This window comes from Equus quagga, chromosome 20, assembly GCF_021613505.1.
Source record: "Equus quagga isolate Etosha38 chromosome 20, UCLA_HA_Equagga_1.0, whole genome shotgun sequence".
Taxonomy (NCBI): Eukaryota; Metazoa; Chordata; class Mammalia; order Perissodactyla; family Equidae; genus Equus; species Equus quagga.
The window spans coordinates 43,885,179-43,912,860 of record NC_060286.1 but is presented as its reverse complement, the minus strand read 5'-3'; the positions used below and the strand labels follow the sequence as shown (position 1 = coordinate 43,912,860).

Here is a 27,682-nt window from a genome sequence, read left to right as displayed (position 1 = left end):
CTCTAAATATAAATAAGTAAATATGAAACATGTTTCTAAAGCGAATATACAAATAGCCAATAAACACATGAAAAGATGCTCAACATCATCAATCATCAGGGAAATGCAAATCAAAACCACAATGTGATACCACTTCACACCCACCAGGATGGCTAGAATCAAACAGTCAGGTATTAACCAGTACTGGCAAGGATGTGGAGAAATTAGAACCTTCACAAGCTGCTGGTGGGAATGTAAAATGATGCAGATACTCTGGAAAACAAGCTGGCAGTTCCTCAAATGATGGAACCCAGAGTTACTGTATGATCCAGCAATTCCACTCCTAGGTATATACACAAGAAAAATGAAAACGTATGTCCACATAGACACTTGTACACAAAAGTTCACAGAAGCATTATTCATAAAAGCCAAAAGGAGGGAACAATCTAAATCTCCATCAACAGACAATTGGATAAACAAAATGTGGTATATCCATATAATGGAGTATTATTCAGTTATAAAAAAGAATAAAGTACTGATATGTGCTAGAACATGGATGAATCTTGAAAACTTATGATAAGTGAAAAAGTCACAAAAGACCATACACTATACAACTCCATCCATATGAAAGTTAAGAGTAAGGAAATCTAGAGAGACAGAGAGTTGATCAGTGGTCTCTTAGGGCTGGGGGTGAGAGGAAGGATAAGGTGTAATAGCTAAAGGGTTCGAGGTTTCTTTCTGAGGAGATGAAAATGTTTTAAAATTGGCTATGGTGAGGGCTGCACACCTACGTGAATATACCAAAAACTACTGAATTGTACATTTTAAATGAGTATATTGTACACTGTGTGAATTTTATGTCAATACAGGCATTTTAAAATGAGGGGAAAAGGAAGGAGAATGGAGAGGACCTAGGGGCAAGTGCAGCGAGTCCCCTGTTAAGCACAAAGGTCACAGTGCAAGTCAGAGAGTACTTCCTTAAGATGACAAATACCAGAAGCCTATGGAAGGGAAAAGAAGACTATAGGCCTTATATACAAGTATTAAAAGTAACCACTAAAACAAAATTATAAACCTTCCTGAATACCAAGAAAGAATTTAAAAAAAGAAAAGGAAAGATCACACAGCAAATATGACATATCTGAGATTAAATGTATCAATCATATCAATAAACATGGACAGCTGAACTCAGTGAGCAAAAGAAAAAGACATGACTGGCTCACACAGCAAAATCAAGTCTATCTATGCAAAAGACACAACCCAGCAACTCAGAACAGAGTGAAAACAAAGGGGTGGCAAAGGATTTGGAGGCAAAGACAAATAAAAGAAAGTAGGTGCTGCAGTCCTGACACATGACAAAGCAGAATTTAGAACCAACAGCAGGAAGCAAGACAAAGAAGGGCAGAAGACAATGCCACAGGCCATGGTTCACAGCGACACTCTGACAGAAACATCTACACACCAGAAAAATGGAGCAGCCCTCTTCAGGAAGCAGAAACCACCTATGATGGAGGAAGAAATAGAAATTCGTTAATAATAGGAGACTTTAACATACTATTCTCATTTCAAGACCAATCATACGGTCAAAAATAAATCAAAACATCTAAACAACAATCAATAGGGTGCATCTTATGGCCGTATGTCAAACTTTTCATTCTGATAATAGAAAATGGTCATTTCAAGTGTACACAGAATATTCATAACAACTGATCATATGTTAGATTACAAAAAACACGTAAGTTCCATGAAGCAGAAATAATACAAACAGGGAGTGACATCAGCAACATGGCGGTGTGAGCTCACCTGGGACTCTCTCCCCTCCAAATTACAACCAAAAAGAGCAATTGCTTTCCAACCAAAGGAAAAAATCCTAATAACAGAAATGGTGGGAGATCCACAGCAGCCAAACAACGGACAGCAGAGAGGCTGGAGCCGCCCTTGGAGGAGCTGGAACGGGGTAGGAGAGAACTTCGCTCCGTCCCCTAGAGACTGGGATCGCTGCAGTGGGGGAGGGAAGGAGCGGGTGAGGGGCCACGCATCCAGGGATTGTCCAGGTCTCCCACTGCCCATGTAGTAGAAATCCTCTAACAGGGAAAGCTTCCAAGTGCGGGGACCCCATCAAGCCAGGGCCCCAGGAAACCAGAGAGCCAGAGCTGATCCAAATCCAGGTGTGCATGCAAGAGAAAGTGCCCCACCTCCACCAACCAGCGCTGCACACCGCCATCGCAGCTGGAGGCGGAGGGCTCAGAACATGCGGCTCTCGGCCCCCATCTAGTGGCAACAGGCTGTAACTGCAACCAAATAATAGCATCATGTGCAAAAACCGCACCTCTACCATCCAGCAATTTATAAAAGCTCCAGTCCAAAAGGAAAACAATAAAAACACAGAAGTATGTCCTGAGGACTTGGAAATAGGTAAGCTAAGTGAAAATGAGTTCAAAATAGCTATCATCAAAATACTCAATGAGGTAAAGGGAAGTATGGAAACAACTCAACGAGTTCTGGAGTTACTTCACAAAAGAGGTTGAAACTATAAAGAACCAATCAGAAATACTATAGATGAAAAAATACAATGGATTAGATAAAACAGAATACGTATTCCCTGAATGCCCATGTAGACACCATAGAGGAGCAAATTAGAATAATCGAAGATAGACAGGCTGAATGGCTCAAGAAAGAGAATGAAGAATTTTAAAAAATGAACAGAATCTCAGAGAAATAGCTGACTCAATGTGAAAATGCAACTTAAAAATCATTGGAATTCCTGAGAGCGTGGAAAAGGAAAATGGAGCAGAAAGTGTGCTCAACGAAATAATAGAGGAGAACTTCCCAAATCCAGGGATTGAGAGAGAAATGTGTGTGGAGGAAGCTTTGAGATCTCCTAGATTTGTCAATGTAAAAAGACGTACTGCAAGGCATATAGTAGTAAAAATGGCAAAAATGAATGACAAAGAAAGAATACGCAGGGCAGCAAGGCTGAAGAAAATAACCTACAATACTCTATCCAGCAAAAATAGCCTTCAGATATGAGGAAGAAATTAAATCTTTTCCAGACAAACAAAAGCTAAGGGACTTTGTAATCACAAGACCTCCACTACAAGAAATCCTCAAGAAGGCTCTCATACCTGAAAAAAGAAATAGGGAGTAAGGGGTCACAAAACACAGAGTAGGGAGACAAACAGATAGAATCTGAACAGGATAGCAAAGATTCAACTATAGCATTAGGATAAAGGGAAGGAAATCACCAAAGCAAAGACAATTTTAGCACTCTAACCACAAACTCACAACACAAGTTGGAATAAGAGATGAAAATAATAATTTAGAAGGGGAGGAGGAAAGGGACTGAAACAGTCTAGGCTAAGGAAGTAAGAGACCACCAGAAAATGGACTATGTTATACACGAGATTCTGAATACAAACCTCAGGGTAGCCAACATAAATAAGGAAAAATCTAACAAACCCAGCATAAGAAATTGCAGAAGTCAACGTGTAGACTAAAACACACAGGACAAGAAACAAAGGAAACACAGGAAAACCGGATAACAAGCGACAGAATGACAGCATTAAGCCCTCATGCATCAATAATCACCCTCAATGTAAACAGACTGAACTCTCCAATAAAAATACACAGAGTGGCAAAATGGATTAAAGAACAAGATCCAACAATTTGTTGCCTCCAGGAAACACACCTCAGCCCCAAGGACAAACACAGGCTCAGAGTGAAGGGGTGGAGGACAATACTCCAAGCTAATAGCAAACAAAAGAAAGCAGGTGTCGCAACACTTATATCAGACAAAACAGACTTCAAGATAAGTCAGGTAAAGAGAGACATAGAGGGCCAATATATAATGATCAAAGGGACACTTCATCAAGAAGAAATAACACTTATAAATATCTATGCACCCAACACAGGAGCACCAAAGTTCATAAAGCAACTATTAACAAACCTAAAAGAAGATATCGAAAATAACACAATAATTGTAGGAGACCTCAACACCCCACTCACATCAACGGACAGATCATCCAGACAGAAAATCAACAGAGAAACAGTGGAGCTAAACGAAAAGCTAAAACAGTTGGACTTAATAGACATATACAGAATGCTCCATCCAAAAACAGCAGAATACACATTCTTCTCAAGCACACATGGAACATTCTCAAGGATAGACCATAAGTTGGGAAACAAGGCAAGCCTCTACAAATTTAAAAAAATTGAAATAATAACAAGCATCTTCTCTGATCATAATGCTATAAGGCTAGAAATTAATTACAAGAAAAAAGCTGAGAAAGGCACAAGGATGTGCAGACTAAACAATATGCTATTGAACAAGCAATGGATCATTGAAGAAATTAAAGAAGAAATCAACAAATACCTGGAGACAAATGAAAATGCTAACATGCCATACCAACTCATATGGGATACAGCAAAAGCTGTATTAAGAGGAAAATTCATCACAATACAGACACATCTTAACAAACAAGAAAAATCCCAAATCAGCAATCTTAAACTACACCTAACTGAAGTAGAGAAAGAAGAACAAACAAAGCCCAAAGTCAGCAGAAGGAGAGAAATAATAAAATCAGAGCAGAAATAAATGCTATTGAAACAAATAAGGCAGTAGAAAGGATCAATGAAACAAAGAGCTGGTTCTTTGAGAAGATAAATAAAGCTGACAAACCCCTAGCCAGACTTACAAAGAAAAAAAGGGAGAAAGCTCAAATAAACAAAATCAGAAATGAAAGAGGAGAAATAACAACAGACTGGAGAAATACAACAATTATAAGACAATACTACGAAAAACTATATGCCAGCAAAATGGATAACCTAGAGGAAATGGATAAATTCTTAAGACTCCTACAATCTCCCAAAGCTCACTCAAGAAGAAGCAGACAATTTGAACAGACCAATCACAAGGAAAGAGATTGAAACAGCAATCAAAAACATCCCAAAGAATAAAACCCCAAGACCAGATGGCTTTCCTGGGGAATTCTACCAAACTTTCAGAGAGGATTTAATACCTATCCTTTTCAAGCTATTCCAAAAAATTAGGGAGGATGGAACACTTCCTAACACATTCTACGAGGCCAACATCATGCTGATACCAAAACCTGACAAGGACAGCACAAAAAAGGAGAACTACAGGCCAATACTGCTGATGAACATAGATGCAAAAATTCTTAACAAAATTTTGGCAACCCGAATTCAGCAATTCATCAAAAGGATCATACATCATGATCAAATGGGATTCATACCAGGGACACAGGGATGGTTCAACATCTGCAAATCAATCAACGTGATCCACCAATCAACAAAGTGAGGAATAAAAACCACATGATCATCTCAATAGATGCAGAGAAAGCATTTGACAAGATCCAACAGCCATTTATGACAAAAACTCTGAACAAAATGGGCATAGAAGGAAACTACCTCAACACAATAAAGGTCATTTATGACAACCCACAGCCAACATCACACTCAGGCAAAAACTGAGCACCATCCCCCTGAGAACAGGAACAAGACAAGGATGCCCTCTATCACCACTCTTATTTAACATAGTACTGGAGGTCCTGGCCAGAGCAATCAGGCAAGAGAAAGGAATAAAAGGAATCCAAATAGGGAGGGAAGAAGTGAAACTCTGGCTGTTTGCAGACGACATGATCTTACATATAGAAAACCACAAAGAATCCATTGGAAAACTTTTAGAAGTAATCAACAACTACAGCAAAGTTGCAGGGTATAAAATCAATTTACATAAATCAGTAGCATTTCTATACTCTAATAACGAACTAACAGAAAAAGAACTCAAGAACACAATACCATTCACAATCGCAACAAAAAGAATAAAATACCTCGGGGGGGGGTGGGGGGGGTGAATTTAACTAAGGAGGTGAAGGACCTATACAATGAAAATTACAAGGCTTTTCTGAAAGAAATGGACGACAACATAAAGAGATGGAAAGACATTCCATGCACAAGGATTGGAAGAATAAACACAGTTAAAATGTCCATACTACCTAAAGCAATCTACAGATTCAATGCCATCCCAATCAGAATCATAGAACAAAGAATCCTAAAATTCATATGGGGCAACAAAATACCCCGAATTGCTAAAGCAATCCTGAGAAAAAAGAACACAACTGGAGGTATCACAATCCCTGACTTCAAAACATACTACAAAGCTACAGTAATCAAAACAGCATGGTACTAGTACAAAAACAGGTGCACAGATCAATGGAACAGAATTGAAAGTCCAGAAATAAAACCACACATCTATGGACAGCTAATCTTCGACAAAGGAGCTGAGGGCATACAATGGAGAAAAGAAAGTCTTTTCAACAAATGGTGCTGGGAAAACTGGAAAGCCACATGGAAAAGAATGAAAATTGACCATTCTTTTTCACCATTCACCAAAATAAACTCAAAATGGATCAAAGACCTAAAGCTGAGACCTGAAACCATAAGGCTTCTAGAAGAAAATGTAGGCAGTACACTCTTTGACATCAGTATTAAAAGGATCTTTTTGGACACCATGTCTCCTCAGACAAGGGAAACAATAGAAAGAATAAACAAATGGGACTTCATCAGACTAAAGAGCTTCTTCAAGGCAAATGAAAACAGGATTGAAACAGAAAAACAACCCACTAACTGGGATAAAATATTTGCAAGTAATACATCTGACAAAGGCTTAATATTCATGATGTATAAAGAACTCACACAACTCAACAACAAAAAATTAAACAACCCGATCAAAAAAATGGGCTGGAGACATGAACAGATATTTCTCCAAATAAGATATACAGATGGCCAATAGGCACATGAAAAGATGTTCATCATCGCTGATCATCAGGGAAATGCAAATCAAAACTACACTAAGATATCACCTTACACCCATTAGAATGACAAAAATAACTGAAACAAATAGTAACAAATGTTGGAGAGGTTGTGGAGAAAAAGGAACCCTCATACACTGCTGGTGGGAATGCAAACTGGTGCAGCCACTATGGAAAACAGTATGGAGATTCCTCAAAAAATTAAAAATAGAACTACCATACGATCCAGCTATCCCACTACTGGGTATCTATCCAAAGAGCTTGAAGTCAGCAATCCCAAAAGTCCCATGCACCCCAATGTTCCCTGCAGCATTATTTACAATAGCCAAGACGTGGAAGCAACCTAAGTGCCCATAAACAGATGATTGCATAAAGAAGATGTAGTATATACATACAATGGAATACTACTCAGCCGTAAAAAAGAACAAAATCGTCCCATCTGCAACAACATGGATGGACCTTGAGGGAATTATGTTAAGTGAAATAAGCCAGATAGAGAAGGACAATCTCTGTATGAGTCCACTCATATGAGGAATTTAAACATGTGGACAAAGAGAACAGATTAGTGGCTACCAGAGGAAAGGTGGGGTGGGGGGTGGGCTCAAAGGGTGAAGGGTTGCACCTACAACATGAGTGACAGACAATAATGTACAATTGAAATTTCACAAGATTGTAACCTATCATTAACTCAATAAAAAAATAATAAAAAGAATAATACAAACAATATTTTATGACCATAACTCCATCAAACTTGACATTATTAATAAAAAATGTTTAAAGGCTCTTTTATGAGAAAATTTAAATTTCTCTATTAAAAACTCTTGGGTCAAAGGGGAAACATAAGCCAAAATTTAGGCTGTCTCAAAAATAATCACAAAAACAGTACATATCAACATATATGGGACAATCACAGAAGTGACCAGATAAAAAATCATGGATTAAATATGTATATCAACAAAACGAAAGGATGAAAATAAAATAATTAAACTTCTAATTTAAAAAGTTAGAGGGGCTGGCGACATGGCCGAGTGGTTGGGTTCGCACGCTCTGTTTCAGTGGCCCAGGGTTTCACTGGTTCAAATCCTGGGTGCGGATATGGCGCCACTTGTCAGGCCACGCTGGTGCAGTGTCCCACATGCCACAACTAGAAGGACCCACAATTAAAAATACACAACTATGTACTGGGGGGCTTTGGGAGAAAAAGGAAAAATAAAATCTTTAAAAAGAAAAATTAAAAAAAAGTTAGAAAACAATAACGAAGTAAAACAAAAAAGCAGAAGAAAGAAAATTATCGTAAAAGCAAACAATGACTTAGGAAAGAGAAAGAGAATAACAAATTAAAATCTGATTCATTACAATGTTTTGAGTAGGTAGCTAATAAATAAGTTAACCTGGCGGTAAAATAAATACCAAGCAGAGAGAATGATTATTTCAAGTAACACCTGAAAACAGATCTCTCTGACTGTCTATCAGGTAGGATGTATTCTAAGAACAAAAGGAACATCCAAGAAAGTTTATATTCACTCAGTAGGGTTAGTTTTAGAAGGAATATCACTATTATACTTTTGAAACTTATTTTATTATTATGGAGAAAACAAATAATGTTCTTAACAACCAAGAGATTCTGTGTTTAAGAAACAGCACTAAAAAGTATGAAAGAAAGTTAAAAACAATGTTAAATCTGAACTGAAATTCAATGTGACTTCATAGTATTTTAAAAATACATTTCCAGCTATTTCCACTGAAAAGGCTTAGAAGCAATGACACTCCAGTAGCAATGGGTGCACCCAGAGTCCAGATCTTGATTTCTAAAAACATTCTTTACCACAAGAATCTGGTTCCTTGTAGAAACAGACGGTTCCTGATCTAGGACAGAGAAAGAAGGTAAATAGAATGGACCATCTTGAGCAGAAAGCAAGTAATTGCACTATGACTGAGGGAGTCATGTCAAAGGACACAGAGTCGGCTTAAAAAGGTTCTCAGTGGCCAAACTTTGGAGAATTGATCATGAAAAAAGAACACTGTAATTAACTTTGACATTTTAAATAAATAAAAATCCATGAGTCTCAAGAGAATGAGAAAACAAGCCACAGACTGAGAGAAAACATTTGCAAAAGACATATATGATATAAAAAACTGTCATTCAAAATATATACAGAACTCTTAACACTCAACAAAAAGACAGGGCTGGCCAGGTGGCACAGTGGTTGAGTTCGCGCAGTCTGCTTTGGTGGCCCAGGGGTTTGCAGGTTCAGATCCTGGGCACAGACCTACACACCACTCATCAACGCATGCTATTGGCAGCATCCCACATCAAAAATAGAGGAAGTTCGCATGCTCCGCTTTGGCAGCCCAGGGTTTCACCGGTTCAGATTCTGGGCACAGACATGACACCGCTCATCAAGCCATGCTGAGGCAGCATCCCACATGCCACAACTAGAAGGACCCACAACTAAAAATATACAACTATGTACCGGGGATGCTTTGGGGAGAAAAGGGAAAAATAAAATCTTTAAAAAAAAAAAAAAAAAGAGGAAGACTAGCACAGATGTTAGCTCAGGGACAATCTTCCTAAAAAAAAACAACCTCAACAAAAAGAAAATGAACAACCCAATTTAAAAAATGAGCAAAAGACCTGAACAGACACCTCATCAAAGAAGACATACAGAAATCAAACATCTGAAAAGATGCTACATATCACGTCATTAGGTAAATGCAAATTAAAACGAGATACCACTACACAACCTTTAGAATGGCCAAAATCTGGAACCCTGACAACACCAAATGCTGACAAGAATGTGGTGCAAGAGGAACTCTCATTCATTGCTGGTGGGAATGCAAAATGGTACGACCACTTCGGAAGACAGTCTGGCAGTTTCTTACAAAACTAAACAAACTCTTACCATATGATCTAGCAATCATGTTCCTTGGTACTTACTCAAGGAAGTTGAAAACTTACCGCCACACAATAACCTGCACACGGATGTTTACAGTGGCTTTATTCACAATTGCCAAAACTCAGAAGCAACCAAGACATCCTTCAGTAGGTGAATGGATAAACTGTGGTATGTCCACACAATCGAATATTATTTAGTGATAAAAAGAAATGAGCTATCAAGCCCTGAAAAGACATGGATGCATTAAATGCACAGTAGAGGAAGGGATGAGTAGATGCAGCACAGAGGATTTTTAGGGCAATGAACTTACTCTGTATGGTAGAACAATGGTGGATACATGTTATTATAAATTTGTCCAAGTCCACACAAGAGTGAACCCTGATGCAAACTATGGACTCTGGGTGATCATGATGTGTCAATGCAGGTTCCTCAGTTGTAACAAATGTCCCACTGTGGTGCAAGATATTGATAGTAGGGGAGGTTATGCATATGCAGAGGAGGGGGTATACGAGAACTCTTTCAGTTTAATTTTGCTTTGAATCTAAAACTGCTTTAAAAAATAAACTCTATTTAAAAGAAAAAAAATCTCATGAGTCCATTGTGACCTTAAAAGAAAGAGAGAGAGATGGGGAGAAAAGAGGCAAGGCAATAAAAGGAAAATTCCTCTTTACAGAGTAATCTCAGGGAATAAATAAGAACAAATGATAAAATTAGAACATCACTAACATAATAATTGACTCAGACAAGATAATAACTGGATGCTAAAGCTATCAATGAGAGGTTGTTGGGTAGCAACAAGGATACCAATGTTCAGAATCCCTAAGGCCAAGGAATCTTGGGCAAGATCAACAAAAAGAAATCCACACCTACTCACAGCAGTCCAACTCCAGAAGGTCAAAGACAGAGAATGTGGCAGAAAGTCAGCCAGAGCAAAAGGCAGACTTACCCACAAGGAACAGTTAGACCAAAAGGTGGCTTCTCACCACATCACGAGAAGCCAGAAGATTATGGGAACACATTGTCAAAACATAGAAAGAACGATAAATTTGGGTGCATTTAATACACGTAAATTATATGTCACTCAAGTTATTTAAATTAAAACATAGAAAAAGTAGAAGTATGGAGAGAATTAAATTGCAACCTAAATTTTGTACCTAACAAAACTGTATTCCAAGAATGAGAGTGAAATAAAGACATTTTCAGCTAAATAAAAACTGAGAATATTTACCAATAGACTCTGAAAGAAACTTTTGAAGGATATACTTTAGAAAGAATAAAAATTATCTAAGAAGGAAAACCTAAGATGTAAGATAGAATGATGAATAAATGACATATATTGCGTAAATCAAGCACACTGATGATATGAAAAATAAAAATTTGTGGGAGCTTAAAAACAGAGCCAAGATAGTACACAATTGCATGTAAGCTGCAAGGAGCACAGAACTGGAATGCAGCACCTTGTTCCAAGGCACTGTACAGGAGGAACATAAGACAATGAGTAACTTTACACTTCAGGTACGTTTCACAACTAGTGACTAAAAGAAGGGAAATCCAGGATGTGTGTGCGTCTCAGGCCTATAAGAGAACAGCTGTCCCAGCAACGGAGTTCTGGCTGCCGTGAGGAGGCGGACTCTACATCCTCATCATTTGTTCTCCCAATATGAAAACTGTATCTAGGAGCTGTAGTAAAATAAGCACAGTAAAGGCTCATAATACAGCATAATCTTTTTAACATTATAGACCCTACCCACCACACATAATCTAAAATTGTTCCTAAGGGAAAATACATTCCAGGTTTCAGAACCAGCTAAACAAATGAATGTCTGGATGACAACAGGAGACTGCTGAGTCGGGGGTGTATCTTTCTAGCAAATGGAAAGAAAGACAAAGAAATGCTTTCCACGGTTGCTCCTAACACAGCCCTTTAAGTTTTATCTCAGGACTGTGAGTGACATGACTTCTGCATGTGTGGAAAAACTATTCTATCCTCAGGCTGTGGTTTCGGCTCTCAAAACTGTCAGTCCTAGGGGGCCAGCCCCATGGCCGAGGGGTTAAGTTCACGCGCTCTGCTTCAGCGGCCCAGGGTTTCACTGGTTTGGATCCTGGGTGCAAACATGGCACCGCTCATCAAGCCATGCTGAGGGGGGTGTCCCACATGCCAAAACTAGAAGGACACACAACTATAAATACGCAACTATGTACTGGGGGCCTTTGGGGAGAAAAAGGAAAAATAAAATCTTCAAAAGAAAAATGTCAGTCCTAAAACTATACCTGGCATGGTTTCAACTACTTTAAAGTGGAAATTCCAGTAAAAAATTTACAAGATATTAACTTTATTTTAAAATACATGCACTGACTACTGAAAAAGTATCTACAATTATATCTCAATATTATAAAAACACTACAAAGTTTCAAAGTAAATAACATATTTTTTAAATCATACATATGTTAAAGTACATTGCCAGTTGGAGTTTCTCTTACCCACTCTCTTTCATATCCAAGTCATCGAACATCTGAATTAAGGAGACAGCAACTTCATATATATCCTTAGTTATCACCGGCTCCTCTAGGAGATGAGGAGAGAGCTAAAAACAGGAAAAGAAAAAAAGGCTGGAATACCAAAATAGAATTACGAAAGAAATTCTGGGGTTAAATGGGTGATTCTCTCCTTTAGTACATCACTGTAATAAATACCCCAAATAAAAATAATATCATTTGCAGCCACTATTTAAGCATCTGCTAAGTGTCAAGCACTACTCAAGGCACCCAACATACACGGAATGTTCCAGCACCTCCCCTGATGCCATGACTGCAGCAAGGATGGAGGTAGAGTACAAACACACAGTCAGAGGTAAAATGCCTGGCAGGAAATCATAGAATGAGGGGCTCCCAACGTCTCTGGAACCAGGAGGAGTTCCCGATCCCAGATCCAGCTCTTCCTCTCCATCAAACCGCCACCTCAAAGAGCCCTCAGACGGTGACGTTGATCCTGTGAGGGAAGTAGTCTTGAAAACCACAAGTACCAGGGAAACGCACTATCCCTCCTGCCTCTGCCAGTTTACCACACTGCCACCTGGTGTTCCATGTGCCAAGGTTTAGGGGGTCACAGGACTACCTTTAATTGTGTATTAAAACAGAGCCAAACTGAGCCCAGTTCACTTTGAACTGCCTTCAAGCACCTCTGCAGAACGCTGGGGCTCAAGCACAAGGGCAAACTCCCCCTGAGTTTAGAATTACTGGTCTGAGCTGATGGCTTTCATGGGACTGAGGCTACTGCTATGTAAGAATCTCTACAATATCCAGCATGACAGTTATGTCATAATTTCCATAAAATCTATCTTATATCCATACTGGGCTTTTTTCACTAAGTGTAAGAAGGCTTTTTTGTTTAATAATTGTACTTACCAAGTACTGTGTGCAGGACATAGCATTTGATTTTGTGAAGGACACAACAAAAGAAGCCTTCAGGTGATGAGAAGTTAGCCATAAACACAAACTTTTTTCCAATTTTTACATAGAGTAAATTAAGTCAGCTAGTATTTAAATAATCCAATTTTCATTATTATTACAATTCTACTAATATAAATATGACAAATTGCCCTTTATTTAACCAATAATTTTGCAGAAGCATGCCTAATAAATCCTTTCTTGATCTTCAACCTTTACCTTAAATAACTCTCTTTATCTAAACAATAACCAATATTTACCATAACACAATTGTACAAAAAAGAAATAGAAAAAAAGGTATACTTTTCACAAACTGCAACACTGTCGTCCAAACCCATCCAGAATTGTTTTCCTACAAACAAACAAGCCATGGAAAAACCACATCATCAACTCACAAGTAATTTCACTGAATTCTAGAATCTAAGCCCAGAGACTGTTTCTTAGACACACAGCTAAGCTACCAAATATAACTATGCTTTCTCTAAGCCAATCTTGACACAGGTGACAAAGGAAATACACCAGTCATGGCCTACTGATGCAGCTGTTGAACTTGTCCCCTCCATGTGCGGGAATCGAGGGAACACAACAGACAGGGCATCTGCTCTCCTGGACAACACAGTGTGGTCGAGAAAAGAAACAGGCAGACAAGTCAAAGTGTCCCATGTCACATGGAATGCTCTGACAAAAAACAAACTAGGGGGCAGGGACAGGAATGTGGAGGGAAGTGCTATTATTCACACAGGCAGAGTAGGGGTGACTCTATCATTCCTACCACTATAGTGTTCAGTGACCATGACTTTGTCAACAGAATGAGGCAGAAGTGCCAGCGTTTCTGTGCCAAGCTGAGATCTTGGAACACTGTGTGTCTGCCTTGACCATGAGACAGTCATGCCCAGGCTAGCCAGTCCATCCCAAGAAGAGAATGAGAGATACGTGCAGCAAGTGAGAGAAGGGGCACTGCAGATGGTGGGGAAAATGAATGGTGCATTCAAATAAGGGAAAAAAAATGGAATTTCAACCCATCTCACATCATCCTCCAAAATCTCCTTTAAATGGACTACAGCAAAACAGTAAACAGGATTACATGAAAGCCACACTCTAGGGTGGAGGGATGTGGTCCAAAATAACACAGGGGGAGTCCTGGGAGATGGGCCTGCTTTACTTCTGGACTTAGGTTGTAGATTATGGATGTTCACAATTTCACCATAGCACACACTTACATTTTAAGTACTTTTCTAAAGATGGGTTTTTTTGCTATTAAAAAAGTTGAAAATAAAGGATGAAAAGGACTCTTCAAAGGACAGTGAAAGGAACAGCCAGAGTTGGTGACAGAAAGACCAGGAGGGCATCATGGGACCCAAGGGAAGGTGAGTTTCAAGAAAATCAAAGTGGCCAACAGTGTCAAACATTCCAGAGAGGTCAGGTCAGTTAGGGCTGAGCGCTCTTGATGTAACCAGGAGTGACACTGGCAATGCTGTCTCAGCCGAGTGAGCACAGTGGAAGCCAGACTGCAACGAATAAAGAGCATGTGGGAGGTGGAAAAGAAGACAGTGGCATTCAGAAAGAGTTTGGCAAAAGCTAAGAAACATGGGACAAAAGGAGGGTGCTTTTTAAGACAAGAGAGACTCAGTTCTATGTAAATGTGAACAAAAAGGGAGAGTGGAGAAGGAGCTACTAAAGGTAAGAAGGTGGGGGAGCAGCAACTCACCCCTAAGAAGATGGGAAGGGGTGTACAACACAGGTGGGAAGGCTGATGCTCCACAGAAGGAAGGATGCTTCTCCCTTGAAACACTGAGTAGTGTGCTTAGGTCACATGACAGCATATAATAATAACAATAATAAAACTGGAATTTTAACAAAGGTCCTCTGATTCCAAACACCATATAACAGGATCTATACATTATTTTTGTAGTCTTAAAATTAATACATAGTTAAGCCTTGAGTATTCATTCATTGAAATATTTACTGAGCACCTATAAGATAGCAAAGACAGGACACTTGGTAAATAATGCTAATACCAGGGGCTGGCTCCATAGTGCACTGGTTACGTTCAGCGTGTTCTGATTTGGCGGCCTGGGGTTTGCAGGTTCAGATCCGGGGCACTGTTCATCAACCATGCTGTGGTGGCAACCCACATATTAAGAGGAGGAAGTCTGGCACAGATGTTAGCTCAGGGCTAATCTTCCTCAAACAAAAACACACACACAGACAAAAAGAGGAAGATTGGCAACAGATGTTAGCTCAGGGCTAATCTTCCTCAGCAAAAAAAAATCTAACGCCAGGTACTCTTTAGCCTGCTGAACATAACCCACGCATGGCAAGGGGCCTTGGCTGCCCAGAAGCTGGGCTGCCTTGACCACATGGTCTCAAAGGGCAAACGCCCAGGCCCGACTCCACTCCTCAACACATCCACAAGGAATTACCTAAGGTTTCTGAGCTCTGACACAGAACATAAAATAAATATCACCAGGAATGAATGAGATTTTGGCCAGCTAAAGAGAAGACTAGTAAACCATCATTATTCTCACATTCCAAAGTGGATCAGAAAATGCAAAATTTTTAAATGTTATAAATAAGTGCCCTCTCCCCTCCACCCTGAATACAGGCTGCACTTAGTGACTCATTTCCAAAGAGGACAGTAAGAAAAGGAGAGACATGTCCCTCCTGACCCTAGTTACATCTTGGGGGGGGGGGGGGGGGGGGTGACAGACAACAAACAAACCGAAAGAAAAGGAGAGGAGAGTGATGTCATACAGCAAACACTACCTTGGCCAAGAGATCAAGGCCAACATCACCAATCCTGAGACAAGATAGCACTTCACCCCCGTGGTCTTCCTCCCCAAAATCCATAACACCCCCATAATCTAATCATGAGAAAAATTCCAATAGTAGGGCAACCTACAAAATACCTGACCAGTACTCCTGCAGTCAAAGTCATCAAGAATAGGAGGAGTCTGAGAAATCGTCACAGCCCAGAGGAGCCTAAGGAGACAAGACAACTAAAAGCAACGAGGGATCCTGGGGCAGAAGAAAGACACTGGGGGAAAACCAGTGAGATCCAAATAAACGGAGGATAGTGAACAGCAATGTGCCAGCGCTCCTTTCTTAGTTCTAACAGTTTTTTCCAAATGCTACAGAGTAAGTGTTAACTGTGGAATCTACGTGATGGGTATATAGGTGTTCTACAAAATACTTTCAACTGTCTGTTCTTTTGAAATATTGTCACTTAAAAAGTTGTAAAAAAAAGAAGTGTTCCTTTTTCATGGCCACCACTGGCCACCACCGCCCCCCGACATAATTAGATTTGACAAAGTATGTCTTCTTAGGTTAGGTGAAACCTACTCAACCAGCTCATTGTAGCAGAGACTACTGTTTACTTTAACATTACAAATGTTTTTAATAAACGTCAAACTCCTACACAGAGCAATTTGGCAGCATCCATCAAAATGACAAATGCATATATCCTCTGACCCAGCGACTCTGGTGCCAGGAACTTATATTTAGGAAGGCATACACAGGATTCTTCAACAGGGGCGTTTTACTCCCCAGGGGTGTCTAGAAACATTTCTGGCTGTCACAGTGGGGGCAGGGTAGCCCTACTTGCATCTAGAGGGTGGAGGCCAGGATGCTGCTAAACACCCTACAGTGGACAGGACTGCCCCCAGCACACAGAATTATCTGCCCCAAAATGTCAACAGTGCTGAGGCTGAGAAACCCCGGCCTACAGGACACACTTGGACATGTGCAAAGTTGTTCTCTGCAGCAGAATTTCTCAGAAGAAAAGCCCAGAAAGGTGGAGATGAGTTCAATTAAAAAAAAATGGTATATTCTCACAAAGGAATGTTATGAGTTCTAAAAAGGGAATGAAGAAACTACATACTGATATGAAAAGAAGTGACTAGGGAAGTGAAAAAAGCAAGGGCATGCAGAACGCCGCCATGTCTGTGAAGGAGACACAGCACATCCCTCCTTGCTTGTAGAGCCATAGGACATAACGCAGGACATAACAATAATGGCTTCCTCTTGTTGGGAGGGAGCTGGGCAGAGAGAGTATAGGAGAAGAAAGAATATATTTTACAGCTGCTTATACTTTCTGATTTTCAAATCCCCTAAATGTATTACCCATATTAAATCTACTGTGACTTTTCATAAGAATATATTATCATCATTCTTCACTGTTACTGCAACACAATCCTCCTTCAGTTTAGAGCAATACAACTCACAGCAGAAAATTCAATCAAAATAAAATTCCCTCCCACCCCCAACTGAATCTACAATTTTACAGCTGACTAAAATCTCACGTTTTATTTTTCAGCATCAACAAAGCATGAAACCAGTCCCAGTCTTTTCACAGGGACATACAACATGAGTCTTCATGATGCTCACAGAGCATAACAATAAACCCAGGAGCTTCCTTCCTCTTATTCTTCCCCAGTCCTGATCCATACCATCGCTCTGTTCTGATTTCAAGTTCCAGTAGAGCCTGGCAACTGTAGCTAATGAATGCAGGTTTCATCAAATACAAAAGTACGTTCACCATCAAAGAAACGATGCCTTCCAACATACCCTGCTGTGATGAACATGCTCCAAATCGTTGAGATAATACTCTTCAATTGAATGGGGCTTTCCTTCCACTTCAAAAACATATGCAGGGTTCATCTTGTTCTGAACAGGAACAGCAAAGTAATCTGCAAAATCTTTACAATTGATGGTGGCTGACATCAGGACTACCTACAGAATAAGAGAAACCATTAAAATAAACAAAATAATGATAATGATAACTGCTTTAATAACTTCTGAGACTTCAATGGAAGACATCGATTTAATCTCTAGTGTAAGACAAATTACTGCAGTATAAAGCATGCTCAGAGATGACAACTTTTCCTATTTCTCTTCAATCATTTTACCAAGCGAGAAACTCCCTATCTCCAATAAAGCTAAGTCATAACCATTTCTCTAAACAGAAACTTGGCACCAGAAAACTAACTGAAAACAGAATAAGTTACTAGATATTGTGTTCCAGCAAAATGAGAGAGGAAAACAGCAAAGACAAAGACAAGAGATCCAGAAAACCCTGGCTCTAGGCCAGGAATCTGGAGCCATCCTAGGACAACAGCTGTGCAGCAGCAGGGAGGAACCAGTCCAGACCGGAGTGGACCAGTGGAGGCTCAGGGACTGACTGCAGGGTTCACTTTTGCCAAAAAGCAAATATAGGATGATATTCTTAAGAAACTCAGCCATGAATGCCAGAAGCAGCATCCACAGACCAGCAGATGTGCCCTGGAGGAGGCAGCAGCATTACGAAGGATCTGCACCATTCACCAGTCTCCAAAATGCTAAGCAAAGGGTAAACACAGCTATCTGCGGGCTGCTGACCACCCACCGCATCCAGCCATTAGGATTTCTATAATGTAAATCTTATCAGAAAAGTAAAATATAGGCATTATCAGTACAGTTATTGGATAAACAAAATATCTGTATTTTCCCCTTCAATGTTAGATACAAATGGTAAAACCCATATTGATCAGAACTCACTTTGAATGAGATGCCTGAAGGAAGGCTCTGAGAAGCCACTTGGGGTGTAAGAGTGGCCCCACGGGGCACACCCCGTCACAGGAGATGATCCTAAACTATCTTCTAGGGACCAGTGAGGCTAGAAAACTGCAGGGCTTTTGTTCTGTTGAGGGAGCATGCAAACATACGGCCAAATCTGGACTGCTGAAGGCAACAAAGATTTAGCTTTGCTACCAGCCTCGCCATCATGTGCCCTCCCCCAGGCGGCCCTCAGCCTCTCCTCCAAACAGACAATTGTCAGTCTGCCCAAGAAACTTGCTTGTCAGGGTGGGCCTGGGCTGAGTCTAGTCAGCCAGCAGTGACAGCAGGGTCACTGGGGGATGGCACGGATCCAGGGACCTTTAAAGGTTTAGGTGGGGAGAGGAAGGGGGTCCTTAAGACCCATCTGCATCTAAGTTGCTGACGGTGGCCCTCTTTTTAAAAAAGAAGTAATAATAAAAAAAAAAATTTTGAGAGTTTCAAAAAACTTATTCCCAAACCATCTAGAACTTGACTTCTAATTTCTTGGCCCAACTACACATACCATATAAGGTTCTATATTTAGAAAATATTCTGCTTCATATACTTTTTAATAAATCATGAAAATGCTGAAACTGACAAACCATTTCCTACCACTGCTACAATAGATACAAATTCCTGACCACCACTGTCAGCAGTGTGGTAGATTTTTCTGAATCCACCAACACTCTTAACTCTCTTTACTACTGAACACTAAAAAACATGTAATCAAGCCATTATCTTAGAGTAAAAAAGAAAAGTCTTCAAATGACAAGAAAGGTCCTGATGTGTTGAACAATCTTCAATGCTATCTTTAAGCTAAAATTCCAGAAAGAAATGAAATAGCCAAATTCTCTCATTCATTTTACACTCATCGAAGCAATAAGACAACTTACTGCAAATTTCAGGTTCTATGTATTTAGTGCCCACCAGGTAAGAATGCGAACATTCTTAAGTGACGTTTCTCACCTTGGAGGGCAGGGGAGAGGAGAAAAAAGGTTCCCCTAAATGAATAAATACATGAAACACTTGAAGGCAAAATATTTTATGATGTAGAAAGCAATTGTTTTCCATTGCCAGTAAATCCTCACAATCCCTTTATATAATGCGATGCACATCCCAATCACTGCCACCCGTTGTCAAGCTGTTTGCGGAAGACCTCTAGTTAGCATAAGCGGGACGGACCCAGCTATGGGTTGACTGCATAATTATTAAAAATCCTTCACTCTTTTGGCCTAGTTCATGCCTTCTTTTTTGTTCAAATAAGATGGAAATAATACTTACCGTTCCCACAGACTTTCAGTTAACTCATAACCTAAGTCTTTAAAATAGCAGTGCATCTGACAGGCCTCAGGCTTCAGTGCACTCTGGCGCTATTTCTAAAACAGAGATTGCAGGGATATTCACATGCCTTTAAACTGAAGTACTGACTCAACGGAAAGCAGTGCTCTAATACCCAGCATTTCATTAGCGTCAACTATTATTAGATCATTTTCTGCAGCCTGGAGAAAATTTTAGAATTTAATGCAACATAATAACCAGAGAGTATTCCATACTCTGGTCCTAAGACAATGTCCTTTAGCCAGCTTCCTAGCAAGACCTGGAGCACTACACAAGACAGCAAATTTTAGGAGTCACTGCTTTCAACTGTTTCTGTTAAAATAAGAGAAACAAAACTAAATAATACATCTTAACCATAAATACTTCTGTTACTCATGAAATCAAATTTACCTTCACAAAACGTGAATTTGTTCTTAAAAGTTTGCGGACTACCAACAGCAGGAAATCCATTTCTTCAGTTCGCTCATGGACCTACAAAATAAAAAAGGGGGCGCCCCCACATGGCATCAAGCACCGCACATGTCACTGCTGACTGAGCAGAGGGAAGGGGGTACTGCTGCCCCTAGGAGACTGGGGACAAAGCAGCTCTCACCAAAGGCAGTTCCTCAGGGACTAGTATCACTCCTGGTTAAGAGGAAGCAAAGAACACTGGCCTACAAACCAAAGAGCACATAAGAGGCCATGTGGTCACTGTCCCTCAGTGCTTCTCTCTGGGACCCTGCCGGCATTGGGGCAGAGTAATGTTTAGTATCATTGGCCCTGCCCACTCAATGCCAGTGGTGCTCCTGGGCACTGTGACAACCAAAATCATCCCACCGCCCCCCAGCACAAAGAACCATGGGACCAACCTCCTAATCCTACCCCTTGCCTACCACACACCTCTGCACGGTCTCCAGCTACACTGTTATTTCAGCACATAAGTATAGGGCGGAAGCTGGGCCAAGCAGCACATGCTCCATGACACACAGGACCGCAGTCCCCAAGAGTGGGCAGCACTGGCCCCGTTAAAGCCGGATCCGGATCAGTCAAAAGCAGGTAAAGCAGAACTAGATTAGGAGCTGAGGTCAACAGGGAGGACTGCAGGAGCATTCGGGGAGAGCACAGCTTCACAGCCCTCCTCAGAGACCTCACGGGCTCAGTCGACTCAAGGACTCCAGCCCCCCCAGCCTCCCCAGTCTGGCCCCACCTTCCCCCACCCTGCCCCGCCCCAGAGCCAGCTAAGGCACATGGGGCTACTTTTCTACCACTCCGTCAGGATACCTCACCACACAAGGGGACAGTAAGATTCTACTGTGGGACACTTCTCTGTCAAAGTGGAGAGATCAGGGCCGGCCCTGTGGCACAGCAGTTAATTGTGCACGTTCTGCTTTGGTGGCCCAGGGTTCACTGGTTCAGATCCCCGGTGCGGACATGGCACCGCTTGGCACGCCATGCTGTGGCAGGCATCCCACATAGAAAGTAAAGGAAGATGGGCACGGATGTTAGCTCAGGGCCAATCTTCCTCAGCAAAAAGGGGAGGATTGGCAGCAAATGTTAGCCCACGGCTAATCTTCCTCAAAAAAAAAAAAAGTGGAGAGATCAGCTACTGAGTTTGAAAGAGGGAGAGGTCTTCTCACTGTGAAAGGCCTGATCATTTATTCTGTACCAATGCCTTTCCAGGTCCTACTCATCTTCCTCTCTTCCCACTGAAGTAGAAGTGTAGGGAAGGAAGAGAGAGAAAAGAAGAGAAAAAACTAGTAGCTGAAAAGTATTTAACATTCATGGATAATGGCTGGAAATCCTAACAGACAGCATTATAAATCTAATTCTTATTCATTCTATCACCAGACTGCATTACACTTCCTCAGCACAAACCTCCTGTCTCTGACTTGAAGAAGAAAAATAAAAGCTCCCCTCAGTGAAGACCCCAAAGTGACTTCTCCTCAGCATTCAGACCCCACCCTCCCCACCCTCAGACTTTACACAACCCAGCTTCTCCCCAGTTCCTGGTTCTCGAGGTTGGCCCTGCCTCCTGGTCCCGCCCTGAGGACCCCACCAGCCCCTCTATCTCCAGGATCCCCGCAGGCTCTCTCTGTAGCACATGAATACACCGACCTCGGCAGGCACCTGTCTCCCCAGGAAATGGCTGAGAGAAGAAACTGCAACTCATCTGTCTTTATAACCCCAGCACCTACTGAGGCAGGTACTCGAGAAATGCTTATTGAATGAATCATTGACCTGAAGCTAGTTTATTCTTTTTCAAGAGCTAAGAAGTTAAAACCATTATCATTCCGTTTTCAACTTTCTGGCCATATTCAACTTCCGCTGTTAGATTTCTTTTGAAATTCAAATCATCCCAGACAACAGGAAGCATATTGTTTGTAACCCTGAAATTTCAGGTGTATCCAATCTACTCCTTCCTCAAGCAAATAATGACTAGAGCACCTACTAGGTGCTGGGATACCGTGGGAGAGCAGGAAGTTGAATCAGAGACAAGACAGTTCTCTTCCAGCTACCAGGCCCTCGTAGGGCACGCTCTTGCAGAGAGGAGTCAACTTTTGCTCAACTATCACGGTGTAGCTTCAGGAAGAACGCAGTGTGGATGGGTGTGTCCACATCACTCGTGTATGTGTGCAAGGAAGCCTACTTGACCAGTCAGAGGGACCACATAACCAGAAAATAAACTGAGGCGTCAGCGGGAGAGCTCCAGAGCAAACCAGCCAGGGGTGAACCCTATCCGGAGCGCTCAGGAACAGGCACTATAAGTGATACTGACTGTGAACTGCATAACACCACCTGAGAGTATACTGCCTACTAAATCTGCATTTCCTCTCTACCTAATCTAAAGACACTCAAAATTGCCAAGTCATAAAGAAAATTCTGAACCATACTGTACATCACATATTTTGCGAAGAATAACAAGAAAACATTTTTCCATCTTCTACTCTCCCTCACAGCAATTTAAAACCAAGTAAATGTACACAAGATGGCAAAGGCACCCACTCAGCTTTCCTGCAGGATGTCTCAGTATTACCAATGACCACACACACGTCAAGAGAGAGGAGAGAACTTACCCTAAACCACTGCCCAGATGGTTTCATTTCAGCCCCTATCAGGCACTCCAGCCCCATCTCACAACCTCCTACAAATCCTATTTATTTGCTGAAGTTTCTAATTCCTTGAGAAATAAGTAACACCTCTCAAGGCATCGTTACTGATGAGGTCTAAAACTCAAGAGTTTGGAGTGGAGGCATTCCAAAACTCCAGGGAAAGTTGTCTGAACACGACACCCCCCCAGCTCAAAAACTTCTTGCTTAAAATACAAGCAAAATCAATGAACTATTCCATCCTGACTGAGGAAAGTTTGGAAAGCTAAGACTGGCACAAATACGGGGTTCACAATACTTTATTAGAGTTTTCTCTTTTTTTTGAAAGGTGAATAAATCAATATCTTATATTTATTGGGTTTTTTTAAAGATATTGTCCTTGTTTTATTAGACGGAAAGTACATGTAAGGCAGTGAAAATACCCACATCAATTAAAGCTCAGACAATTAAATTAACCAAACGGTTAATTAAATTAACTGTCTGCTGTAGCTAATACTCTAAACCAGGGATTGGCAGACTTTTCCTATGGAAGGCCTTTTATAAAAGGCCACAAAATAAATATTTCCAGCTTTGCAGAACATATGGTCTCTGTCACAACTACGCATCTCTTCTGTTGTAGCACAGCAGCAACCATAAACAAATGAGCAAAACCGTGTTCCAATAAAACTTTATTTACAAAAACAGGTGCCAAATTTGGCCTAAGGGTTGTAGTCTGCCAACGCCTGCTCTAAACAAGGAATCTTCCCATAATCCTCAACCTCCCTGCCCGCATTTTGGAACCAAGGACAAAGAATAAAAACAGAAAGTCAACATTCATAAGTAGAATAGGCAGATACAGACCCTAGGTACTCTAAGACACTTTACAAGTAAAGAACAGTCACAGTAACTTGCACTGTATTCTCTTGTGAAATGAGAACACGAACAGAAGAGCAGAGCCATGCATAACAAATACTAACTTCATCAATGAAGACATGGGTGAACTCCATCAAACTCTTGGCACTAACGAGTTTTTGAAGCAGGACTCCAGCTGTCATATAAATTAACTTCGTGTCTCCCGTTGCTATTTTCTCCAACCCTACCTAAATTTGGTAAAGGAAAAGAGAAAGGAGAAAATTTTCAGGTTTAAATGGCTCGCATTTAACTACCAAAAAAGGGTATGTCCATTTAATCATAGAGGTAATAAAGGAAATAAAAAATTACTGTACATCAAAAAATACAGGGTCCAAATCAAAACTGAAGTTAAGCTGATTTTTTTCTTCCCTTTTTTGTGTAGGGGAAGAGTTTGGCTTTTCTAGTCATATTACCTATATCATTTTTACATTAAGACAATTGTGTATAAAGACATCTACATACAAAAAATAAAATCAGAAGGACAAAATTATAAAAGCCATGAGTCTGAGAATTCTCATTTCTTTCCTATTCAACTGGGAAAGGAATTAAAGTTATTTTCCAGAAATTCAGAGTTTCACTATTTTTAAAATCATGTCACAGTTCTGCTCTACAAGCAACTGGTTTCATTTTAATTTCCAGCAGAAATAATCACCACCCATCATCACCTTACACAGAGTAGAGGATCAGCAAGGAGAGAGAGGAGTGCGCTCTGTCTTACCTGGTAGCCCACCAAGCCTCCCAGAGCCCAGGCGCGCTCTCTACTAATCCACCTGGCGATGCTGCTGGCCCCGATCTTCCGGGGCTGGGTGACCACGATGTTGCAGTAGGCCGAGCGCTGAATGTAATGATCCAAGATATACTGTGGGAGCTGAGTACTTTTACCGCTCCCTGTGGCACCATGAATAATCACCACAGAATTACTTTCTATCAAAGAAATAACCTAGAATTTAAACACAATTCTTTCAAAATTGCTGCAAAATTAACAACGATATAAAGTATTACCTATGAACTAGAAGCTTTATCTTAGGAAGACTTTCAGGACTTATTTTCCTTTCATCTTTAAAAGTTAAATTAATAACTATCTGACATCACAAAAGAGAGCAAGAAGGTTCTGTGGGGTTGCTATGTTTAAAACCAATTTGACCACTATGAAATAACTGTTATGACTATGGAAAAACCACACCAACTTCAGCTCTCTAGGTCTCAATTTCTTCATCTATAAAAATGAAAATACCAAACTAGATTTCTATAGCTCTGGCTAAGTCTAAATTTCTATCATTTTGAAATTTTAAAATAATTCTACTGCACATGAAATCCTAAGAAACACGAAAAAACAGTTGTTACTACACTCAACTGGTTTTTAAATTTCATTTGAAATTCTTCAGACACATTTTTAAACAATTTCCACTGTCCCACCTACAGACTGAATGGAGCATTTTTAAAACTCCAATCCAATTCCTCCCCAACACTCCCCTACCTCCACCTTAAATGTATTTAAGCTCTTATCTCTCTAGCTATTGCTACGGTCCGGGAACACAAAATAATTTGAATATTGGTCTCTAAAAATTAACAAAGTATACCTATTCTACAAAGTTGTGTGATTTAATCTAAAGCAAAATAAAAATTAAATTTGAAACATCTACAGTTTTTATTTTATCTGTAACTGCTTCTTCCACTAGTATATTTAATAAAAGTTTCAGTGCTTACTTTTAACAATGTTTAATAACATGTAAATAATTGAAAACGTAATCATCCTGCTGCTTTATCTGGCCCAGCATTGTTCATAACATGATGTACCAATGATTGACCAAATCAACCACTAGGCAGAAAAACGAGCAAAAGTGTAAAGAAAATCCCACGGAATGCTGGAGTCCCGGGGCTGAGGCACATTATTTCTCTATAAAAAGACTGGGCAATGAGCTGCTGATAGGTCTGAAAAAAGAGAAGGTAAGTAACCCAATGTTCTACCTAATCTCTATGTATAGCACATAATAGTACCCTCCTGGGAATGAGCAGGTGTGTCCTCACAGTTCCTCTATAGGAGGGAAGACTACACCACACACTCAGAGTGAGGAGACGAGCTCAGGGGAAGGCTGAACAAACGAAGTCCAGTCAAAGGAAGACTCTCCAGGTGGTTATGCATACAACCACCTCCTGTGCCCAGTACGCCCTCCACCGTCTGCCACAGGGCCTTGCACACGCCTGGTGTGCTCACCTGGCACCTCACCACTGTCGACCTATCAGCCAAAAGTGCTGGGCCTTGGGTATTTATTCAAAGAGCAAAATTACATTATGACAAAAATAATTTTACCTCTTCTTTACATCGATTTATAGGCAAATCAGGATATTTATAAGTTGTCTCTGGGATGCAGGTAACATTGCTTAATTTAGCCAAAGGTGGCCTTGGACCTGGATTCAGACAAAACAATATAATGCTATTTCTTATCTGAAAAAAGAGAAGGTAAGTAACCCAATGTTCTACCTAATCTCTATGTATAGCACATATATGTACACACACAAATACAAAAACATGTATTCTACAGGCTAACAGTGCAAGCAGAAAATTTGCTTTGTACCCACTCTTAATAATTTATATAAGCTGAGCACACTTTTATCCCTCCCTCACAGCCATCAAGGATGTGCTCAGCGCTACCTTCTATGATAAAAGACCTGTAAAACACAGTACTTGTCACTTGAAAATGATACTAAAATGGTTAGCTTAAAGCACAAACTTTTATTTGAAACTTTAATAGAACGCATCAATTTGTTAAGCGTTCATTCCTTGCTGCTAAAATAAATTGGTAGCAGACAACCAAACACAACTTATGAACTATGGGTATCATAAAAATGGGCAACTTTACTCATAACAACGCACGACGTGGCGCTCTGACAGTCTGACCTACTCAATGTCCTCTTGTAAATAGACATGCTACTCTCCAGCTACGCTACAAATTCTGGACCTCTGGTCACCACCTGACAAACCATCAAACTTCCTGGGATGCAGACTTCTCCTGGGAAATAACTTGTACTTCCGAAGTCAATCTGCTGTTAAGCCTCCCTCTCTCCATGTCGGACTGAACTCATTGCTCCCCAGGTGTCTCCCCAACACCCCACCTTTCCTTTTCCTCCCAGCCCTCACTCCCCTGTCCTACGCTCTCCTCCCCTCCATTTCTGCCGTCATCCCTTCCTGCCTGATTCACACGTATCCAAGCTTTACTTGTGCTTTCCTGCTTTTTTCCTGTACATATATTCTGAGTTTTATAATTAGCCTAATAATACATAATTAAAATATGGCTATTTTCCCATATTTTAATCAAGGTGTGCAGCACTCATTCTGAATTTTAAAAACAGAGGAGCCAGATGTGTTCTAAGCTCTCAAAGCAAAAGTGTCTTCTTTGTGGATAACTGTTCTTTCTAGAGCATCAGTGGCCACTGACTTAGGGGGAAAGTTCTCTAAGTCCTGCCCTCAACGGCTTTCTAATCTTCCAATCAACCTCATTACTGACTGCCAAACTTTCTCAAACATGCCCTTTTCTTTCCATTCTCATATCTCACTTTCCTTCCACTACTCCTTTCACCTTTAAAAAAAAACCACACACAATCACTGATGCCTTCCTGTTTCCCCAATTGTTGTACTTAC

The 27,682-nt window shown here is 40.5% G+C and overlaps 1 protein-coding gene across 1 annotated transcript in view; it reads right to left on the bottom strand.

Moving 5' to 3' along the window:
• The window catches only part of LOC124230796 (ATP-dependent RNA helicase TDRD9-like), a 47,444-nt gene that overhangs the window by 8,183 nt on the left and 11,579 nt on the right, over positions 1-27,682 (bottom strand). Inside the window, exons 2-7 of the mRNA XM_046647185.1 lie at positions 26,354-26,488; positions 24,761-24,982; positions 24,108-24,230; positions 20,456-20,536; positions 17,720-17,884; positions 12,188-12,291 (exon numbers count right to left, since the gene is read on the bottom strand). Of these exons, the coding sequence (XP_046503141.1) occupies positions 12,188-12,291; positions 17,720-17,884; positions 20,456-20,536; positions 24,108-24,230; positions 24,761-24,982; positions 26,354-26,488 (830 nt within the window). The remainder of the gene's footprint in view (positions 1-12,187; positions 12,292-17,719; positions 17,885-20,455; positions 20,537-24,107; positions 24,231-24,760; positions 24,983-26,353; positions 26,489-27,682) is intronic.